General features: G+C 47.7%; 1 protein-coding gene across 1 annotated transcript in view; it reads right to left on the bottom strand.

Moving 5' to 3' along the window:
- Positions 1-2,376: 2,376 nt before the first annotated feature.
- Positions 2,377-19,716, bottom strand: part of ppargc1b (peroxisome proliferator-activated receptor gamma, coactivator 1 beta) — a 45,600-nt gene continuing 28,260 nt past the window's right edge. The window contains exons 2-12 of the mRNA XM_036548022.1: positions 12,046-12,231; positions 10,758-10,946; positions 8,307-8,429; positions 6,486-7,437; positions 6,198-6,243; positions 5,811-5,875; positions 4,471-5,032; positions 4,112-4,163; positions 3,767-3,885; positions 3,527-3,657; positions 2,377-2,874 (exon numbers count right to left, since the gene is read on the bottom strand). Of these exons, the coding sequence (XP_036403915.1) occupies positions 2,783-2,874; positions 3,527-3,657; positions 3,767-3,885; positions 4,112-4,163; positions 4,471-5,032; positions 5,811-5,875; positions 6,198-6,243; positions 6,486-7,437; positions 8,307-8,429; positions 10,758-10,946; positions 12,046-12,231 (2,517 nt within the window). The 3' untranslated portion in view covers positions 2,377-2,782. The remainder of the gene's footprint in view (positions 2,875-3,526; positions 3,658-3,766; positions 3,886-4,111; positions 4,164-4,470; positions 5,033-5,810; positions 5,876-6,197; positions 6,244-6,485; positions 7,438-8,306; positions 8,430-10,757; positions 10,947-12,045; positions 12,232-19,716) is intronic.

Consider the following 19,716-nt stretch of genomic DNA (forward strand, 5'->3'; position numbering starts at 1 on the left):
TCCCTATTATTTTAAGGCTCTCCTTGTGAGATTCTCGTCTTTTATTCTGAATTCTGTTGGTGGAACTTCACAACGCCTGTAGCATCAAACCATTCCAAACCTCAACAAGGTTAAAGCGTGACTGTTGTCTTCAGCTTTATCTAAAACAAATTGTTCAAGTTCAAAAGAGATGACTCTATATGCCAGTGTCTACTGAAATTAAATACAAATGAATCAACTTAAATCTGTATACCGTCAAGTGTCGCAATAATTTACATTAAAAAATCCACTCTTCAGAGAGGCTTTGAAGACTATTTGTTCTGTAGATGTTTTTTAGTTTTTGAGGTGTGAATTATTATGGCATGACCACTTTTTATTTCCATTTTTGTCTGTATCTAAAGCAGTCTACAATTTACAGTACAGGTTTTTAAATTCTCAAATAAAACTTTCCGCCTGCGAGAAAGGCCCTCTTTAGATATATTATGTATTGCATCTCGATTGCTTTTTAAAAAACAAATCTCTTTCTAAAAATATAAACAAACTCATAAAAAGAGAAAAATTTCCTAATATTTCTAAAGGGATATTTTTTTACACCAGTGTTTGACTTGTGAAGTCCATTCAAACTATTTCCCTTCAGTTACTCTGTATAGAACATAACCCCTTGCATTTCCAACATGATTAATCTGACTATGATTATTACAACATGATCCACCACCTTTCCAAAACTGACATCTACAAATCGCTGCAGCGCACGATACACGTCATGTTTACACTTGGCATAGTTCTATATACACACCATATATATATATATATATATATGCCATTTCAACAAGATTAAGTCATGTAAACCAGCACATTCTCTCACTATTTAGTAGTATACATACTAAGCACAAATACTCATTCAGCACTGTATGTGATCCATATTGATTTAGATGACACAGCTCTCTGTTTACAGTATGTATAACACTAAATATTTGTGTTTTGTTTTGAGTTTAGTTTAGTAACCTACTAGGGTAAGCCAGGAAGGCACGTCCTGATAGGGTACTCCTAACACTGAATAAGGCGCCTTTGTACTTAGTGTGCGTTCTAGTAAAGTAGAAGGAGAATTCATTGATGTAAACATTCAAATTCATGTGTGTTTCTGAAGAGGAGACTGGAAACGGGGGAGAGACAGAGCCAGAGTCAGTCAGAAAAAGGATTAAGAAGGAGGGCGTTTAAAGTGGCCCCAAACACAGGGCTGGACTGCGCACTGCTGAGGGGCCAGAGGCCACAGGGAGGGGCCTGTGGAAAAAACAAGAGGGAGGGAAAAGGCTTCCTATCCCAGCACGCTAAAGGGCCCCAATGCCCCCTGGATCCCCAGCAACGGCAGTGCCCAGACACACCACAAGACACGGACAACACACTCGGATACACCTGGTTATAAGGTCAACACTCAAAAACGGACACGGACACAGTTAAGAGTTTAGCCACGAGGCAAGTGCTTCCGGGCACAGCGAAAAAAGACAGCTGAGTTTTACCCAGAAGAATAGAGGGAGCATAGAAACACAAAGAGAGAGAGAGACAGAGATAGAGCGAGGCTGAAAACGAGGTAGAGATACCACTCTGACTCCTCTAGGAGAGGGCAATCTAGACTCAAAAGTTCTAGAAACACTCTAACATTCCAGGTTTCCCATCACCTAGTCATCATCTCTACGGTACAGTGTGTCTTCTACGTCAGCCAATCAGAAGAGAGAGCAGTACAGTAACACTCTGAAAGGGCTGTGAGGCCCTCAACGGGCTGTGCTGCTGGATGCATCAGAGGAAAAGTATGGGTCACAGAGAGGCTCCACTGCAGGGCAAACATACCAGGTGAAAGAATTCTGGGTAATTGCAAAGAGTGGGGACACTACATTCAGATAGACATAACATTCCCATCAACCAACCTATGTCACGCATGTTGGGAATTTTACTGTAACAACTGGACTGAAGTTTTATGCAGCCCTATTTAAACAAATGTTGCTGTAATTGTGAGTATTTTCAAGGATTATACTGCTTGAGCAGCAGTGTGTACAAGCTCAATCCAGATGCAGAACAAGTTCTCCCCAGAATCCAGTATTGCTTATCAAAAATACATGGGAGAACTTTGGTCTTGGGTCTCACATGGCCTCACAAACAACCCTCAGCGGCCAGCAGCAGAGCCGACTCCAGGCCAGCCACAGGTGGAAACGAGAGAGAAAATCCATTACCTCGTTACAAGTGCATAGATGAAATCAAGGAAGCACTAAAATTACAAGAAGAGTTTTTTTTTCCTTTTGAACTTGTAAACTAAGTTGTCATTAGATTTTTTTTTAGATTTTATCTTTTCTCATTTTCAGCACACACAGATTTACATCCACAATTTGCTATGATAAAGCCGTTTTGTTTTTAATTTTTTTTGTCACGTACTATACGACTAAATGGCGAATGCGGCTTGCAGCTCCACCAGTAGTTACCAAGGGGTACAAAAAAAGACACGCACACGCACACACACACACATCACAACGACCAGCAGGAGGAGCAAGGTTTGCTACGGAGCCCTCCCCTCCCTTAGCAGGGCGATGATGTCATGAACACACACAGGGAAGCAGCTTCTGTGTTCTGAGTGCGTTTTCATTTTTTGTTTCTCTTTTTTTTCTGGAACACACCCCCCCCCCCCCCCTCCTCAAATCCTCAGTTGACAGAGACAAGGTCTGTTTCTTATTCCAATGTTAAAAATGTAAACATTAAGAGAGGTGCCTTGGTTGAGGTACTGAGGCGAGTCCCAGGGGTGGGATTGTAAGGCGCGTCAGCGATGCAGGCTCTTCTGGGCCTCTTTCAGCAGGGTGTCGAAGTCCATGGCGTCATACTTGCTTTTCACTGGCCCTGGCCCCGCCTCATCTGGGAAAAACGCACACATATCGTCACCGTCGTCACCCCTGTCACTCATTAACTGATCACTCCTGTCACATCACTCCTGTCAAAAACCCTCATTCTAAGTGGTCCCCACTGTGAGGGGGCAGTACATGGAAACTAGCATAGACATTACATTGCATTACATTCATTTAGCAGACACTGCTTTCCAGGGCGACTTCCAGCACAATAGAGCATAAGTGTATCCATAGAATGAATTCTGCTGTAAGCAAAGTTTAATATGGCAGCTCTGCTTTACCACAGAACTTGTGATTTTTATGATAACTAACCCAGAACTAAGGGGTTATATTGATTAGCGGCACTGACATGTAAAGCAGTAACATGGTCCTGAAGACATTTACATTTATTCATTTGGCAGACACTTTTACCCAAAGAGACTTACATAGGTTACAGTTGTTTTGCAATGTTATCCATTTATACAGCTGGATATTTACTGAGGCAACTGTGGGTTAAGTACCTTAGGTAGTACCCAAGGGTACAGCAACAGTGTCCCAGCAGGGATTGAACCGGCAACCTTTCGGTTACAAGCCCTGCTCCTTAACCGCTATGCTACACTGCCACCCCCTCTGAAAAGAGCTATCTGACAGCCCTCCAGGCCCTGAGACCTTGAAGCCCTTACCCAGATCTATGTAGCGCTTCCTGCAGAATCTCCGCAGATTGCTCCCTCCGTTCTGCACGGGGGCGTCCCGCCTGCGCCGCTGACCCTGGCCACCGGGGGGCCGCAGAAAGGTAATGACGCCACAGCGCTCACTACAAGGGTACAGAGAGAGGCTTTAATGCAGCCTGCAGTTACTCCCCACTCCACCGCGGAGGTGCAGACGGTGCGAGGTGTTGACGCGGACAGCGGAGGGGGACGTACTTGTCTTTCGTGATGATTTTGCAGTCCTCCGGCTCGCCGTAGGACTCGAAGCGTCTGCGCAGCATGGCCTGCGTGACGCCGCACGGCAGGTTGTGGATGTAGAACACTCGGCAGTCCTCCTAGGCAACGACATCATGGAAACGGCAATTCAGGACACGAGCTGTGGTGCATGCCGTGTTAGTCAGCTTCTCTACACCTCCTGAGACACAACCCTAAGACTGCGACTTGTCTTTATGCATTCTGCCTCACTGCCTTGGGTGAGCACTGCTGGAATATGTGGAAAATTGCCAGATGCGCGATCATCAGCCCAAGCCTCAGGTGCACTTTTGTGTCGGCCAGACTTACGTTAGCTTTGTTTCTTTGCTTGTCTCCGTGGCAATTCCCCGAGTTCTCACAGCTGGGGGGAGGGGGGGGGGGGGGACAGAGAGAAAGGGTTACTGCCAGTCGCAACTGTGAGAAGATAAATAATTGTCCCGATTAACTGACCGTAGCCCTAAAGCACGAATGGGCAACTCCAGTCCTCCAGGGTCAGACTCCCGCAAGGGTTTAGTGTTACTTTTCAATTAGCGACTGGCTTCCAGCCTGAGCACCAGGTGAGTCCAATTCAGCAGATACATTAAGAGCTTAGGCAGAGAGAGCCCCACAGGCCCTGTGCTGCTTCACAGAGGTGCACACACGAGTGAATAGCGACAGGGGCCTCTTACCTAAAATTCAGCTTGTTGCTGGGGGACCGTGGCTGGCAGCAGGAGGTGCAGGGGGTGTGATGGTTCGGGGTGGGGGACCGGTCTGTGCCCTCTTCTGTGTTGCGGGGCGATAAGGCTTGCGGCGACCCCGACCGGGGCGATGCCGTTCGGTGCTCCTCCACCTTGCTCTCTGGCTTGCACAGGTACTCCGGAACTTTTGAGAAGAGCTTCTCTTCCCCTGGCTGGCTTTGCACCCCACTCTCCTCCCCCTCGCCCTCCGCCTTTTCCCTGTCATCCCCGTCCCCGCCGCCGGGGGCAGGCCTCTTGCGGCTCTCGCCCAGGCCCTGCAGGCAGTAATCGTGGTCCCCAAACGCCCGGTGGACGGCCCCCTTGGGCTCGGGCTCACCCTCGCCCACCTGGCCCATTCTGCGCAGCTGGGCATACAGTTCAGTCTGCTCTGGCAGTTTCCGGACATGCGCCCGGGACAACCAGGAGCCCTTGGGGGGGGACTCCCCCTTCCCCTCCGGCTTGAAGAGCTCGTCCTCGGCAGGCTTGTGTGGGGGGGTGGTCGGGGGAGTGAGCCCTGAAAACACAATCCCAACACATTAGGCTCCAGTGCCTTCAGCAAGCCACATCAACTTCCTTTACAGTCAAAAGTACCACACGTACTCATCTGCTCTATGATTTTTTGTGGTAGGTATTGAAAACTGTCTATCCAAACCCGGCCCAAGAAAAACACTTAAATAAAAAATGCACACTTGTTGCCGTTCAAATTATTTAAAAGGAAAATTCTTACAACACCACACTAGGACATGATAAGGAGTTATCACACTGGAAAGGGTGATATCAATCAAATTCTTGTATTAATTATACAGCTTTTTTAGAAATTAATGGGAAGAAATTTAGACAAACATAAATGCAGCTATATAGCTAAGTATACCAAACTTTGATGAACTTTGGAAACATGCAAATAAAGACTACTTCCTCACATCCTGTACTATAGCTCCTGTAATGTCCCTTTTTCCAGTTGTTATATTCCAAAACGATCTAGTATTCCTTGCTTCATTCTCTTTCTTATGGCAATGGGACTGATAAAACTGTCTCTTGACCAGAGCTCTAAATCATCTCCGTTTCACGTGCATCAAAAATTCATCACATAGTATCACAGGGTTTCATCAGGGTTTTGTTCATCTACAAACAGCCCTGCAACTAAGCATGTCTACATGCAGCACACAGCAGTAAAGTCACTGCTGACACGGTACGGAAGACACAGGTTTAAACCCAGCTCGTGGCACAGCTCATTTCACAGAGGGAGGGATGGCGGGCACAGTAATCAACACCGACTCAGAGCACAACATTACCTGCTGTGCCACACAGCTCCACGCTGAGCGTCTGCTCAAAGGCCTTGTTGGCAAACTGTGTGTCTCTGATCATGGGGGAAAGAGAGAGAGATTGCAGAGTCATCATCAAGGGCTTCGAGGAAGGGCAAAAGAAGGCATATGGCAACTACTGTGTACGGTGTGTCAATTTCAGGCATTAAGGCTACTGGCTTTTGCACTACATCACAGTGCTTCCAGAGGTGAACCCTCCAGTAAATCGCACTGTGACTAGCAGTGAAATCTACTTTTATTCAGCTCTTACAGTTTTTTGGAACTGTGTCAACATGAAAAGGGTTGAGGAATGCTGGGTATGTCTAAGAAAGCCACAGAGAATGGTCTGTAAAATATTTTGGGAGTATGGACACAAACCCTGTGGATTTGGGAGTCAGCGGCAGACAGAGGCAGGCGCGTTTCTCTGCAATCAGAACAACAGAAGAGTCATTGGTACCACTGTCTAATTAAATGCATGGTCAGAGATCACCACAGCAGAATCAGCAGGTGCAAAAAAAACACCCTTTCGCCACTGCTCTGTACAGCGTACAAAACAGTGGCTTACTGATGTCTCAGGTTGAGGCTAAATAATAAATGGAGCTATGTATTGGAAGTCTGGTTTAGACTGACTGGCCTGCTGTATGGACAGAAGGACTGCTTCTTTACCGTTCTGAATGCAGGGTGAGTCGGTCACCGGGGTCTTCTGGGCGTCCGTCTTACAGGAAGTGCTGCTGTGGCTTGCCTCCTCTGCGGGGCACTGTTTTACAGCCTCCGCCTCCTCACTGTCCCGCCTGGAGACGGGCTCCGACCTCAACCTTCCCAGACGGGCCTTCTTAGCGAAGCGGCCCGGGAAGGACGCCAGCCTGCGGGAGCGCCTGACAGAGAAGGAGGTTTCCCCCAGCTCGGGTTCCTTGGCCAGTTTGGGTCCATCGGTTTCGGAGGCGGAGCCGGGGGCTCTTTCCTCCCGTGGGCTTTTGCAGACGGAGTCTTTCAGCTCCGTTTTGCCCAGAAACTCCGCTTTCCTGTCCTGCACCGGCTTGGCCGGCGCTCCCCGACTGTGGGAATAAGGGGGGCTGTGGAGCCTGTAAGGCTTGCTCACATCGAAGGAGCTGACTGTTTCCAGCAACTCCCGAAGGAGAGAGTGCCCTTTGACCTCACGCCTGCGCACGAAGGCCGGGCGCAGGCGAGCCGCACTGTTCACCAGGGGGCTCGCCTTGTGGCAGATGGGGGCTGGCCGGGGAGCCTGGACGTCGGGCCTAGCCCGGCGAGCAAAGCCTGGGCACTCGCGCTCCTTGCGGTCCAAGCTGGACTGCTTGCGGGTGGGCAGGCAGTAGGTGTGCATGTACTTGATGAGCTCCACGACCGAGCGCAGCTCCTTCTCGGACGAGAACTGGGGCTCGATGGGCTCCGACAGCTCGGTGGCCACGGAGCTCTCATCCTCGCTGCCGGACTCGTCCTCCTCCTCCTCGTCCTCCTCCTCCGACTCGCTCTCGTCCTCGGTGTCGGCGGAGGGCGTGTCCTCCGCTTCCTGTGTGGTGGTCAGGTGACGGTGGAGCTCTGTGCACAGGCGTCCTGCCGGCCGCACCGCCCGGGGCTTCCGTTCTTGTGTGCTGTCACTCTGGGGACAGATAGCCAAAACATCAGCACACTGTGATCACCTGATTACTTTGGTTACAGGTGTACTGGAATAGAAATTAATCGGTCATATGACTTTACTGTTGTTACTCCATTTTCCTTACAGCTCTGACTTTGTGGTATGGCTGTACTGAGTACTAACTACACTCAGAAATCAGTGCCATGAAATCCAAAAGTCACACACAAAAATATTTCAACATATTTTTCGTGCATCGTTTGGTGATTCAGAGGGTACAGTGAGTGAGAGATCTCCGTTTCACCTCAATATGGCCAGCACTAACAGTGAGGAGGGCATAATACATTCCTGAATGGGATCATACTCGAACTGCAGGCTGTGGTTGTTGGTCCCCTTTGAACTGGAGCCGTGACAGAGGCAGGAGACATCTGCTGTAGGGAAACCACTGACAGCTTTAATATCACAGATGTCCCATGACTCTGGCCAGGGGAATGGCCTGAAGAGCACTGATGTACGAGACAGAACACACAGACACCTTCAAACCGGCCCTCCCCGGACAGTTTGTCTCAGCTGTGTGTAATCTCTCCATTTAAAACGCCGCTGCAGCCTTGCCACGGTGAATGCAGCCAGTCCTGCAGCCTCTGTGAATGAGCAGCAAAATGGCTGAGGCTGGGAAGGGAGTAGCTGTCCCCTGCTGGGTCTGTCTGTGTCTTTCACAGCTCTTCCGCTCAGGGACCTGCTGGCCAACCTGGGCCTCTCACGGGTTTCCATGGCTACAGGAAACAATGCTTCCGATAAGACCCATCAACCAATCACGACTTCCTACATTACTGCCTGTTCTGATTGGGAGCCCAACCCTGACTGTAGAGGAGGTAGAGGTGCGAGTTTCCACTCACCTTAACCAGAGGTCTCAGAGGCTTAAGGTGCTGGCTCCTGTTGCTATGGCGCTGCACGCCGCCCTCTTTATGCGTTTCAATGCCCACAGGCACGTTTGGAGGGGACAACAAGAGCTTCTTCAGCTGCGTTGTGGGGTGGAGAGAAGGTTGGGGACAACTGTAATTCGCAGGCCCGCCACTGCACTACATCAACAACAAATCCTCACAAGGCAACTCCCGTGTACTGAACAACCCCCGACCCGCACTCATAGAGCGCCACAGCCACAAGGCGCATGCTGCAGCTGCAAATTAAGAGATTGCAACAAGATGCTATCTAGACCCCTCCAGGCAATTTACTGTGCAGTTCATGTAATTGCAAAACACCTTTTTTTCGAATGACACAGCTCCCATGATTCCCTTTGAATGCAGTGCCTGTTTAATGACTGGGAAAAGCCCAATTGCATGTGGATCAGTGAGCAGTGCTTACAATACATGTATCAAAAAAGCGTTGAGTGGAGGTGCACTGTTTTCCACACGCTCAGCAGAGCACATATGACCTGTTTGCCAGGCCGTCACTGAATAAAGTCTACTTGTCAGTTTTCAAGGGCCTGTCTCTTTCGATATCTGGCGCTAAATAAAAAAGACGATTGTGTGTGGGATTTCATCCGGCCACTACAAGCAGGTAGGCTGCCTAATAACTTAATGACCAGCTCTAAGATGTTCTGTACAAATGGAGGGGGGCGGGGGGGGGATGGGGGACAGAGAAAAGAGAATAACGCACATTGAATTGCCGCGCATGTGCCAACTTGGCAAGCCGGTCAATGGGGTCTCTCAGTGTCCATTGAGAAATCTGAAGGGGCGCTGAGGGCTTCTAGCCCCGTGTACAAAATGGTTTGGCAGTCCAGGGCATCTGTCCAACGAAAAGCCTGTGTTTCGCCGCCGTCTCCTGCTCCTCCCCCCTCTCAATGCCCTCCTTGTTCTGCACGACCACTGACCTCAACTGTGGACTGCTGTGTAATTACAGCTAACAGCAGCAGGCGGCGCTATGCGGCATTAGTAAAAGTACTGAGACCCCTGGTCCAGCCGTGAGGAGGAGGAGGCTCAAGTGGGAGGGAGGTGGGGGGGGGGGTTCTCACCACTCTCTACGTGTCAGTTTATTACCTTCGAAAACGTGCCCTTAAGGCAATGACTAAGCTGAACCTACACCTCAAATGTGAGATCTTAGTTCATTTTTGTACTGTATCAGGCCACACTGGATACTGTCTTACTGTTTTACCACTGTTATCTTCCTACAATACTTTCCTTGACCAATTCTCACTACTGGAAGCAAGTTTATTCGCCTGACTTATTCTGTCTCTCTCACGTATTAGAAGATCCAGCTCCTGTTTTAGCATATCAATGGGTCATTTTCACAAATTCACTTATTTCACGTTTCCCCGAGCATGTCCACTGTAACATCCACTGTTTCATCGCTTAATGTTCTTTGGTCATTTTTTTTTCTTGGTAAGAGGGTAAATGGAAGCCCTGGACATGTAGGTATGCAGCCACTGAATTCATGTCAGGGACACAAAGGGAGCATTGTCACCTTTGAACAATGTGGGTTTTCTGTAGGCCTACCCATTAAACCCCAGCCCCAGCAGAAGCCCACTTTTTAAAATAAAGTATCGTTAAGAAAATGTGCACTGCTGTTGGCCACACTCCCACAGGAAGCATGAGACAATGAGTAGTTGCACAGAGGATTATGGATGACATGACATCAGACTAACACAACCAAAAACATTGTTCAGTAATGCATTTTGGTGCTAATACACTTTACGTACGGTACACTGTGTAAACATAATATGCATGTACAGGGTGCATAAATATTACAGATTTTAAGTATGCTTGTCAGCTGTTAACAGAGCAATGTAGCAGGCATGTAGAAGGAGGGACAGCAGATTGGAGAAAAAAAAAGATTTCCTGGAAGTGAGGTTCTGAGAGGGGATTCAGGAGAGAGGGATGGGGGAACAGTGTGAAAACCGCCGAAGGGGTGGGGGAACGTGGGAGGGGGCCGGCGGGAGGCAGGGGGCGAGAAATGGGGAAGAGGCCACGCTGTACTGGCAGGGGACTGCATCGTCACCGATGGAGCCTGAGGAAACAGGGACCTAGGAGGCAGAAGGGCAGATGGGAAGAGTAGTACACCCTCAAAGAGAGAGAGAGGGAGAGAGAGACTCATGGGAAAAAGAGAGACGGGTCCCTTGATTACAAGGGGCAAGCAGAAGGAGTGAAAGAAGGGGCAAAAGGCAGTTGGGTGGGTCACTGGGACAGTCCGGTTACCTGCCTGAAAAAAGGGGTCTTATTAGAGCGTTTGCTAAAAGAATCAAAAAGCCCAAAATGAGAAAAATTCAGACCTTTGTTGCCTATCATACCCATGCTGTGGGGTAGTCAGAGGCCCATCCAAATCCACCTTAAACAGGAAGGAAGGGTTCTTACTAGAGACGGGTCTTCTGTCTCTGCACTGAGGGAGCCTGGGAAGGGCTCATTTTCCAGGGGGAGGTCCTCCTCCTCCTCAGGACCCTCCCCCAGTGAGGGGAACACAGACAGCCCCCCCACTTCGTCCTCCACCATCCCGTCCAGGCTGTCTGTGAGAGCAGCCAGCAGCGCCGCATTTTCCTCTTCTATCTGCAGGGGGCAGGAGAGAGCAACAGTGTCAGCTCTGAGGAATTCTGTGTCTCCTGCTGTCGTAAAAAGGCAATTGTGTAGATGATGCAACGATCCTGGAGGCCGTAATGGAATTAAAATTTGATGGCGGACCAGGGAAGGGTGCTTTCCCTCTTTGGCCGATCGAGGGCACATTTAATATGATTTGGTGTGTCAGAGGGAAAGGTGTGGCTTATCTTACACACTTTCATTCCCTCTGAAGGTTAATTGAACTTGGCTCTGAGATCAATGGCTTCCCTGGTCATCCCAAAATGAGGCCCTTTGGGTATATTTCTTATTCAGTTCCTTCCATGGAATCAATCAAAACAGCAGATTATGTTGAAGAGGCAGAGATATAACACCAGGAAGTAAAGGGACATCTAAAGGCAGAAACCCTTAGAAGGTGCAATAAAATATAACTGAGGCTTTCACAAGCAGCTGATCGATACTCACAGTAATACCCCTGTAATACCAAACCCCACTCTACCTTGAGGTCTACCTCAAATGGATCCAAGTGTTTTTCCTCACTTGAGTCTATGACTGTAACTTGTACGGTCTCTGGCAAGCCCTGTAGCCAGGCAATGTCAGGCTAAACTTTCAGGGTTTGTGGATCATGTTCGCTGACATGCAATAAGCTAAATTACTTTTGTTTAGTCTCTACCTTACATTAGAGGAGACTGAACTACTTATTCTCAAGTACTGGGTTACAAAGAATGCTGTACAGATCTACTCATTTTTAAAGTATATGAGCATGTTAATTAAATCATCTGTGTCCATTATTAGTCCAAACAGATGAGGATGAGAGGATGATCAGCGGATCTGTTAAGCACTTTCTCTCAATGGATGACCATGAACAAATACTGACACTTGTTAAACACAAACAGACTTGACTGAACACAAGGACAAGATGACTCCTTTCTGTGCCTCAATTTAAGAGGGATCAAAAAAACTGCCACTCACTGGGGTCAGACTATGGCAAAACTATGACAATCAGCAGACACTGGATTTCTGTTGATGAAAATAGGTTTGTGTTGGAAAGTGACCTGAAGGGTGAGCGTTTTTGCTGAAACCACAGTCTCACCTCAAAGAGCTCTGGGTCTCCTGTGCTGTATTGGATGGAGGCAGAGGAGGTGTCTGATTGGTCGTTGCACCAGTGGAGCTCGCTGAGACAATTGACGGAATCAAAATCGCTGGCGTCCAGCTGAGAGAGGTCAATGTCGGGGAAGTCTGCGTCCAGGCGGTCAGAACTGACCTCCTCCTCCCCATACTGCAAGAGAGAAAGAGGGAGAGGGAGAGAGAGAGAGAACAACAGAAAGGTGAGATCAAAGCCCAGGGGCAGGGGGATGAGGACAAAGTCGATCAGCAAAGCTGCCCATCATTACAGAGTTTGACTCTGCTAACAATGTGCACTGTGGTTTACGTGAGCAGCCATCCTGAAAAAATACAGCAACACATTCCTCTGACAGCACTTCAAAGAAATACTTAAGTAACTACATATTGCATCATACATGGATATTGCATCATACAGTATGTCTTCGGTACTCTATAGGAGGCGAGCCAACTGAACAAAAGGCCATGTGAGGCCATTTTATTTATCTCACTGAGGATGATCATGGCAGTCAGTTGAATGATGTGCACTGTGGAGTACTGTACGTGCAGCGAGCTGAAGAACACTTTGCCAGCGTCTGGCGGACGTTAAGGTTAATCCGTCGCAACAAAAGCATCTCGGTGCTGTGTCAGGGATATCGCCTGGCAAGCCAGTTGGCAGGCAAGTGGCTGTGCCGGCCGCCCAGGTTGAGGCAATAAGTGTCATCATCGATGCCACACGGGACCCTTGACCCTCGACACGGCATCCGAGCAACCCTGGCCTTTCGCCACCATTTCAGTACACTAAGGTCTTCTGGGCTGCTTGCTCAGACATTCCACATGTCATTCTGAATAACCCAGGATGACAAACCGATTCAAAGACCACAAGCTGGGGGACTTTTAGTGAGTAAGACATCTCTTTTTGGGTTTGAGTTTATTTTAGTTCGTGGAAGACAGTCTGCAAGCCGAGTGAGGGGGGAAGTGTGTCTGACTTCCAGGCGAAGAGGAAACCTCATATTAAAGGAAAAAAAAAATCTTCAATGGAAATCTGTCTCTGCTCCTCAACTGGGAAGAACTTTGGAGAGATTGTTACTACCCAGGGCCAACTTACAAAGCTTACATTCTACCAATCACTGCATATTTACGGAGGTAAATTCAGGTAAAGTATCTGCCTAAAGGTGCCTCACTCAGGAGTCAGTCCCGCACTTGTCTGGTTGTCTGGCCAGCTTCCAAACTTACTACCATTCCATACTGCTACCCTAAGAGCCCCAGAGGGGCAGAAAGATGCCAAAGCACCCTGTTGGAGATACGCTGAGCGGAGCACAGGACATAGTGAGACTGCAGCTCCCAGGAAGAGGCCACACAAATGTTTCACAGGGGCCTCCTCTATGCATCTTTAATGAGGACTCACACTCAACAGACAATTTCCATCTCTGTTACACACTACCCACCTTCTAACCGATCCAGTTCCATTCATTTCATTACCACATTACCACAGGTCAGCTGGTTACAGACACAAACATTCGCATTGAAACTGAAGCACTTGTTTCCACTGGTCATCTGCAATTAACATAGGCTCAAAACTGCCCCATGCATTTCATCTAAAGAGGAAATGTATTCATTGTGTTGCAAACACGCTTGTCAGTCGAAGGTGAGAAATGAATGATGAGAAAGATGAATACTTCACAAATTGATGAATTAGGCTTAAGCATTAGATTAACCATGCATTTAAAAGTATGTTAGAACTTCCTTTCTCAGTAGAGCAGCAAGTCTCCAGAGGACTCTACGTCCAGACATGCTTTTTTCATCCACTAACCCATAATGCAGTTCTAAGAATACTGGAAAAATAAAAATAATCTAAGACGGTAATCACAGATGTCATTTGAGAGGCGGTACAGTGCATTATGACCTAAATTTTAAACTGCTGATAGAATCAGAACACTTATCATACAAGGCAAATCACAATGTGTTTTAGGGCTTTTGATCCCCCATTCACTGAGCAGTTTCCATGCCAGTAACGATCATGTGAAAGTGAAAGTCAGAATGCCGCCTACGCACACATGCAGAAGCCAGGGAGTGTGCACACACCTCTGCACACGTGCATGCACGCATATGCATTCTTGTGCACGGCTCTCCCCGTCCATGTTTAGGCGGTACGGTGCTCCCGTGAGAAAAGATGTAGCATAAAACCCAGTGTAAATGTACAGCTCCCCTGGCCTAGGTGGCACTGCGCTTGTGGCTGGACTCCCCCTGTTAGCCTTCCCCTCACATCTCCCTCACATGCCTCACGCTCAGCCAGCTCCCCCCCGCCCCCCCCCCCCCCCCCCCCCGGGCTCCTTCTCCACCTCCTCTCTAGGGAGAACGGAGCCCCTGCTAAATCAATTCCAGCACGTTCCGCCCAGCTTTTATTCCAGGACCGGCTCTCTCTCTCTCTCTCTCTCTCTTTTTCACCCTCGTTTGCCTTGCGTCATGGACCTCCTCCATAACAATCAATAAGGACATCCTTGGCTTCTGAAGGTTTGAGGTCACAGACCCCTCCCGGGGAAAGGCTCTCATAGACAGCGTGTGCGCACAAACAGCCTTGAGTCTTTGAGACTTAAACAGGGCTTCGCAGCAAGCATTAGGAATAAAATACCAATCGGCACAATGACCTTTTGAACCTCTCAGGCCCTTGACTTTGAACAAAGACACTGATAAAAGACATTTATCTCCTGGTTGTCAATGTGGAAAAGCCATCAAGTGCAGCACCAGAACTGGAATGATAGTACATCAGAGCACGCTAACGACAACATTATACTGTAGACGATGGAAATTTAGAAATGTAAAAACTGCCTAATGCATGATGATAGTGTAGCATTCGATACTGTGTGGCTTAGTAAAAAAAATGTTATGCCGTGAGCAGAGCATGTGACTCTGTGCTCTGTGACAGAGGACTCTCTGGTATCATCACCAAAACGGCACTCAAATCCCCTGTGAAGTGCATTGACATTTCCATAGTGTTGAGTGTTACCCACACCCGGACACAACGGCCACCCAAACAGAATAACCCGTGTCTCTCAGCTCCCGCTTAATCAAGCTCCCGACTCCAACCCCCCTCGTGAAACAGACACCCTCCAAATGGAACTGTGCATTGCTAGCCACACACTATACTGGGCCTTATCTAGAGAGAATCTGACCTCCTTGACCCTGACACACTGCTGAGAAGCCATGTGACACTGGCAACCAGTGGCACGTGATTGACATGCTCAGGAGTGCAGTATCTTGATCTGTTCTCCCCCTAGCTCTCTGCTGAACTGAGGGGGGAGAGACCTGCATGCTCCTTCAGGCCGGCAGGGACTACTACTGCAGCAACCATAAAATGGGTTTATTGCGGTCGCTAATCTGGCATTATCTCAAAAGCCAGCGTAGACTTTGAATGGAAGTTTTTGTATCCTTGCTTAAAAACAAGTGATAAACAGAGAGAGATAACACAACAGGCCACAAGACCAATGTCAAGTTCAGTGAGTAGACTTGGCCCGTGTTAAAACAAAAAAAAAAAAACAACATTGCCTGATGATACCACACGGTGAGGGAAATCAAGTCCTTCCGTAAAATGTGTTGTGGTGGGGGGTTGTCTAATACGTTTTTACAGTGATCGTTTCAAACTCCACAACAGGAGATGGGTGAAACATGTGAGAAATGTGGCTTGCCTAATATGGTGAAGACAGATTTGAGTGCAGATAATTGCTAATCCATGCACATATTACAGATGGTTCATTTTGCTCCAGCAAAAAGGCTAAGCCGCCACTCAGAGCCAATGGTGAATTTCAATTTTCTGTCAAACTTAAAGCACTGTGTTAAAGGTTTTTAAGATCTTATAATTTGCCTCTTTCCTTTTGTCAGCTGACCCAGAAGAAATATGCACTGTACTATAAATAAGTGATGTGAGTAGAGAGTGTCTGGAACGACACACGTCACATCAAACAGAACAAGGGAAGCCAATAAACAGGAATTTCACTGATGATGCCTTTCATTCACGAACTATCCTCCAACTGCATGTAAAAATATGTTTAAATTTAACATATGCCAGAGCTATTTTCTCAAAAGCTGCAGGACAAAAAAACAAAAACTGACCTGCTTTGCTACCTTTTCACCCTCTAGTGGTGAAGCATTGTTACTGTAGGAGCCATTCAGTCAGTCAGTGAGGGAGGGAGGGAGCAAACCGTGTCTAAGGTTCCCTCCCCCAGGTGCAGCCAAAAAGGGGATGAAGAGTATGACTTAGTGCACTTCCACGGGTATTCATCCAAGCCACTTTTTTCTGTCTCCCCGGTCAAAAGCTCTGAGCGCCAAGATGTCAGCTAAAAATATCTCACTGCAGCCCGCGTTCGGAGATCACTATACCGTATGTTACATAAAAGGCTGTCAGAGGTCCAGTCATGTGCTGCAGAGTCCCTGTGTAAAGCTGCAGTCTGAGGGTCATGCTCCTCTCTTCCACCACATCGCCATACAAGGTTAACCTTTAAGCTGATGGAGGACACTGAGAGTGTCCCACTGTCCAGCCCTGGCAATGCCTCAGACGGGCCACTACAGTGGTCCTGCTCATGAAAAAAGGAACTAATATCCACCAAAGCACTGGAAAAATATCTACAGCTTTACAAGAGGAATATACTGGGGGTAAAACTAGGAGGACCCTTGGATTTATCCCTGAGAACAATTTGATCCCATAACACAAAACCACCTCTGGGGAGGCCCATCCTGTTTATCCAGCAAGCTCAGATACAAATCGAGTGTGAATCTTGGAATCCTGTTGGATCTCAGGACTGGGATTCTCTTCTGGTAGGGGGACAAAAAACACTTTTTGTGTTCTGCATCCTGTATCTCAGATTTAATAAGCTTGAAGTCTGTTCATTTATCTCCAGCACTTGCCAGCTAATAGGCTCTTATCTGGGTGCCCTGTTCTCTTTGAGCTCGCTGCTATCTAAGGTATGTTATATATAGCCGTTATCCTCGGTCTTATGACTGCCTCTTACACAAGCTGCTTGTGACGGGCCAGGGTTTAAATGCTGGGGATGCCAGACACAGATGGGCCCTTTTTTCAGTCTCTAGTCCTCCCTCTAAACACACTGACACACACACACACACACACACACACACACACACACACACACTCATACTCAACACAAGCACAGGAGGCCTGTTCATAAGCTCACTGTGCATGGTGTTTCCCCATAGCTCCTCTGTCTGTGTGTTGGGCCAGGGTGCATTAGCTGTGGTGGAGAACATCCATGTTCCAACCCTAACTGCATGCAGATGGTTATTTGACGAGATTTGTACAATGGGGTCCTCCCTCGCAGAGGGGTTTTTCCAAGCAGTCCCACACCACATGGTAGTTTGCATCCTGTAAAATTCCTGCCCTTGCGCTTCCAATTTCCCAGGTCACCATGGTCACGTGAAGCACCGCTTCTGTTGGCTAATGGAATAAACATGCTGCATCTCAGACACACAGGGTGGTAATCTGATTTCTCTTTTCTGAATGAAATTCAACATTGGCTGCACTTGTCACTAACTGTTTCACTTGTGAGGAGGTTTTATTAAATTTGATCTAGACTAGAGCCCCCTCCCCCCCCCCCCCAACAGGAAATCTAAATGAATCGCAGACTGGTAGAAGTAGGGCAGATGAGGGAAGAACTGGGACATTTGGCTGCTGGTAGCCTTGCAAATAGCATGTGCAAGAACATTTCAAGCATTGACAGTTACACCGTTCAAATGGATTGATAAAGGCGGCTGGAAGTAGATCCAGCTGCCCATTTTACAGCACGGCACGGTGCTTTCACCACACACAGCACCGTCCTGAAACGATGCGCATGGCACCGGCTTTAGAAGCACACCTCTTATCTTCCCCGATGCATGCATGCATGTATTAGACTCACATCTCTTTGAATCTCTGAATAAATAAGTTAAGAGTTCTTGAGAAAAGATGAGGAAACGAGGGGAGAAAAAAGCCCCGGCGCTGGCTTTGTAGCCGGCAGTCTTGCATCAACGAAGTGGTTCTTGAAATCGCTAATTACGGCTTTTTTTCTCATTTAAATCTATTTGAGAATGCGGAGTTGGGGAAATGCGCTCAAGGGGGACTGTGACACCTAGAATTATCAGTACCTGATTACCATTTCCCACGTTAACAAGTCCAACGCTGTTATCTACACTTCCTAAACAGTGCAGTATATTTTCATGATGTGTGTACTATCGACCTTTCAGTACAATCGTACCTCAAACGATAAGAGTTACTGTGCTCTCGTCTTCCTCGATAGCGGGTCCGCACTTCCCTATGGTTATTATAATGGTCTGAAAATCTAAGATTAAAAACAAAAAGTTACACACTGATATGCACTGGTACACTGACACTGCACGCATGCGCACACACACATACACATACACACACACACACACACACGAACACACACACACTAATAATAAGTAGCCCTTGATGAAGGAACAGTAGCACTTGCAAGCAGCAGGTTCTAAAACATGGCACAGCACTTTGAACAGAATAAGAGTGAATACTACAAAGTGGGGGGAAGTGTGTGTGTGTGTGTGTGTGTGTGTGTGGGGGGGGGGGGGGGGGGGCGCTAGCACACTGAAGACACACGCCTTCAGGAGACCTGGCTGTAGTATCTTTTTCTTAGTACACGGCTGGGTGTTAAGACAGATCAGCAAAGCAGAAACAGCACAGATAATACCCTGTTTACTGCTTTAACAAGAAGAGAGAGGAGAGCTGAGCCTGGTTGTGTTTTTGTTGTTGTTTTTTCAAAGAACATAATTTTTCTCCATGCTCTAAGACAGCACTGCACAAGATATCCTTACAAATGAATTGGCCGATTAAAAGAATAAAGCTGCATATGGGTAATTAACTAAACAAATAACAAACACAACAATAGGAACGATAAATTATAGTTAACGACAGTGTCTTCAGTTCTTTTTAATACTCCTTCATAGTGAGTATTCCACTGTGACTCAGAGTGTGCCAGTGAATTTCAACGCGCACAACTATCTGCCACCAGCACATTACCTCATACATTCCCTGTAATCCTCCGTTATTCTAAGGATTTCTGAGTTTCAAGGTTAAACCCAGATTGAGAGGGTTCTTGTGTTTGGGCTGGGCCTCTCCGGTGTCCTCAGTTGGCTGCCTTCACCAAGTTATCTTAACCACTTTGGGTATGCGACACTGGCCTGCAAAAGTGACTTCCTTCAGCCACCTATCACAGTTAAGAGCTGTGACAGGCATTGCTCCAGTACTGGTACCAGAATGGAGTGATGTACTATCTACCATGCTATAGATGCCCTGGGTGGTGACTGGACATGAGGCAGATTTTAATCTCTTTCTATTACCCGCAGATTATCGGCCGTACTAAATCTCCCAGGATGAGTGGCATATCAAGTGTAAGTGAAGGACTATGACAACCATCCAGGGATGTGACAATACAAGAAAGTGCTGGCTAGCCTCTGGAATACAATCAAAAAGCCAGCACAGTAATGGGATCTGATTAGGAAGAGGATTCAACACTTGGAAAATGGGCCTTTGACAGTCCACCTGTTCATCCGAGGGAGATCTTTGCATTAGGGCAGCAACAGAAAATAGGTTACATGTAAAGAGATTGGGGCGGCACCGTGCCATCTCGCTCCTCTCTTT

The sequence above is a fragment of the Megalops cyprinoides genome, chromosome 16 (assembly GCF_013368585.1).
Source record: "Megalops cyprinoides isolate fMegCyp1 chromosome 16, fMegCyp1.pri, whole genome shotgun sequence".
Taxonomy (NCBI): Eukaryota; Metazoa; Chordata; class Actinopteri; order Elopiformes; family Megalopidae; genus Megalops; species Megalops cyprinoides.